The sequence below is a fragment of the Buceros rhinoceros genome, unplaced genomic scaffold, assembly GCF_000710305.1.
Source record: "Buceros rhinoceros silvestris isolate BGI_N320 unplaced genomic scaffold, ASM71030v1 scaffold33799, whole genome shotgun sequence".
In the NCBI taxonomy this organism is placed as follows: domain Eukaryota; kingdom Metazoa; phylum Chordata; class Aves; order Bucerotiformes; family Bucerotidae; genus Buceros; species Buceros rhinoceros.
In genome coordinates this window covers 6,146-9,306 of record NW_010432765.1, presented here as the reverse complement: position 1 = coordinate 9,306, position 3,161 = coordinate 6,146, and the positions used below count along the sequence as shown (strand labels likewise).

The window sequence follows — 3,161 nt, the reverse complement described above, 5'->3', positions numbered from 1 at the left end:
ATATATATTTTTCCATATTTTAACAGCATGGATTGAAAACATAAGGTTATTCCTAATGGGTGTGGTCAGACCCAAGCATTAGTCTCCATCGTCCTCCCGCTCCCATCCACGGATAGCAGGATGAAATCTAACCCAAAAAGCCTATACCCCTGCCCTCGTAGTATCAGATGGAAGCGGGGAAGGTGGGGGAGACCCTTCTTACAGGGAGTAGGATGCCACTAAAGGAAACGCTTTTTTCCATACATTCATCTCACATGATGATTTCTACGGTCCGTCTGTTTCCTGGCTCTTGAGCATCATTCACGAAGACTCCAGAGGCTCCTCAGGTATCTTCTCCCAGCTGGAAAGCTGCCCACAGCTGAGAGGGGTTTGGGGAGGCAGGGGGAAGGAGGAAGCAGAACTTGCAATTTGTACTGCATACAGAGCTCAAATCCTGGACACAAGAGGTTGATGGAGCCACAGAGTCCAGACAGAAGCAGCCAGTTAAGTTCCCTTCGTAGGTTTGGGGATTTTTTCTTTTCCTTTTTTCTATTTTTTGCGCTTTTGGAAGAGAATTGTTAAAATGCCAATTCTTGACGTGACCAAGGACTCCGGAACAATGTGTAAGAGCCTTTTCCCCTCCCCTCTGAAAGGCTGCTAGTTCCCCCCACCGAGGGCACTAGGACGCTGCTGAGAACGGCACAGAACTGGACGAGATTTCGGCTGATTTCACAATGGTGATGACACTGGTGGTGGCAACTTTGGTCGGGGTAATAGGCCCTCGCGCCACAGTACGAGCAAAGGTCTGGAGTGCTTCGTACTTGGAGCGCAAGGCGTCCAGCTCTAGCTTCATGCTGCTGTTTTCTCTGGCCAGCTTCTCCACCTCTTGCTGCAGCTCAACCCGCTGCCTCTCCAGCTCCTCTTTCTGAGTCACACGCTTGATGCGGCAGCTGGCAGCGTAGCCCCGGTTCTTCAGCGTGCGCCTCCGCTGCTTCAGACGGATGACCTCCTCTTTGGTGAGACCCCTCAGGTGCTGGTTCAGCTCCCGTACGGACATTGACACGAGTTCATCATCACTCAGCACTGGGGCATTCTCTCCTGACTCCTCCTTTACCTGCAAATATCAACAGCACACAGGGGTAGCAGCAACCCTACGTTGAACGGATGTTCTGGACAGCAAAGAGACAGGCCACCCCTCAGCAACGTGATGCCCCTGCCTGGAAAAAACACCCCCAGAGCACTACTGAGAGCACATGCTCCACTACAACATCAGGGTAAAACACGGCTGAGATCTGAGCACCGCTCTCATCTGGGTTTGGGTCATTCTCACAAGGCTCGCTGCTTTCTCTGACTTACACACCCACGTGAGCGAACAGTCAGATTTCTAAGGAGATAACTGTAAAGCAACTGAAGCCCCTTGTGGTCCTTTGTCAGGACCCGAAATTCATACTGAATGCCAAAGATGACAATTTTCCCCAGCATTATGCTGGGACACCAGTGCAGCACCTCAAAAGCAGAACAGCCACTTGTATGCAGGGTTTAATTCAGCATTTTGTGGCCTGTTCTTGGAGACTGCTCATCCAAGAAACCAACAAAACCAACCCTGCTTGGCTTCAGGGACCACAGCTGGACTGGGTTTTCCTGGCACACAGGCCAGACTCTGAAGTTACATGAAAAAGACGCCAAGGCCTCGTGCCTGCTCCTCAGGCCGGTTTGCTGCCACAATTATTTTCAGAATCACTTAGGTTGGAAAACACCTTTAAGATCATTGAGTCCAGAACCTTTCAGCCATCATTCTTTTGATTCTTCAGAGACTGCAGAAAGTCTGGAATGAAGAGCTAACACACTGGAAAGAAACTGCATCAACTGCACAACCCTCATGCAGACTACCACCAAGCCAGTATGTCTGAGGCATTTACTGTCTCATGGATCTGAGAGACACCAGCTGAACACATCCTTTTCCCACTGCCTCCCAGTCCTGAGAGCAGCAGTATGTCATTGACTGGCCTGGGAGCACTGGTTTCAGGATGCTGCCAACACCTGCTATAGTCAAAAGTCTTCTGGATAGCAATGGGGATACTCTAGCCTCCACGCCATCCCAGAGACTTCAGACTTCTTTCTGAGCATTGCTGGTATTCTTCTACCCTAACCTTTTCTGGAGAGAGTGGGAAATAAGTATCAGCACCCATTTGTAAGTCTCTCAGAATGAAAAAGAACAGTCACGTACAACTGATGTCACGGAGCACAGTTCTGTGACAGCCACCCCCACCACCCAGCATCGCCCACTCAGCCCTCTTCCCTACCTTTAATGCCTTGTTCGGTTTGGGATTAGTCGTCATAACCTGAGCACAGTCTTCCGGACAAAACTGCTCAGAAATTGCAACTGGAAAAACAAAACAAGATTTTCAGGTTACCGTAATCTCAGAGATGAAGGTAAGAAGAATATACCCAACACACAGTCCAACCCCCCAACTCAACCACCGTTATGAAAATCAACCACACGGTTGTTCAAAACACTGGGATGGATTCAGAGATTGGTTCACCCCATTCAGAGACAAGAAAGGGAAATCTGTGTTGACGAGTGCCTTGCTTTTTAACACAGAACACCTCACGTTTTGCTATTAACTACGCTAAGATTAATCAGGGAAGACAGGGCAGGGAGAGGGGAAAGGACACCAGCTCCACCAACCACCAAACACACCGCCTTGCAATATGCCACCCCTTCCCAAGGGGAACGCAGAGCGCAGCCTCCCAGGCCCAGTCACTCGCTCACCTCCCTCCGGAGGAATCCCAGACGCTCCGAATGGCCTATTAGGGACTGAATTAAGAGTTACCTCTGCTCATAAAAGGCTCTGAAAAGCCACAAGAGAACAACTCCCTTCATTCTTATTTTGATTATTATTAACCCGGCTCAAAATTGAATCAGCAACCCAGAAAGACGCGCCTGGTTTGTAACCTGCTTTCAGTGCTGTCCCCACCCAAAGGAGATGCTACCAGAAAACCCAAACACCAGAAACAAAGCCCCCTGATAACAAAGCAAGGCAGGAGTTCACCTCTCCCAACGCACCAAGACTGTTGCTTCCCAATCCTCTCGGCCCCAGGCTGCCAGAGCTGACCTGCCTGCTATTTCTAGTGACATGGAGGCATGTCCACTGACAGAGAGACCATCCCCTGCCGAGACG

General features: G+C 50.0%; 1 protein-coding gene across 1 annotated transcript; it reads right to left on the bottom strand.

The window, feature by feature from the left end:
• Positions 1–531: 531 nt before the first annotated feature.
• MAFK (v-maf avian musculoaponeurotic fibrosarcoma oncogene homolog K) lies at positions 532–2,359 on the bottom strand. Its single transcript, XM_010143885.1, has 2 exons — positions 2,283–2,359; positions 532–1,093 (listed from the first exon to the last, which is right to left on the bottom strand). Exons 1-2 carry the CDS (start codon positions 2,316–2,318, stop codon positions 659–661), a joined length of 471 nt encoding a protein of 156 aa, XP_010142187.1. The 5' UTR covers positions 2,319–2,359; the 3' UTR covers positions 532–658.
• Between the last annotated feature and the right edge of the window lie 802 nt (positions 2,360–3,161).

Bases quoted from the DNA above. Each gene is read 5' to 3' on its own strand.
- MAFK (XM_010143885.1), bottom strand. From the start codon at position 2,318: ATGACGACTAATCCCAAACCGAACAAGGCATTAAAG. The intron at 1,094-2,282 runs GTAGGGAAGAGG...TGATATTTGCAG, and splicing joins AACCGAACAAGGCATTAAAG to GTAAAGGAGGAGTCAGGAGA.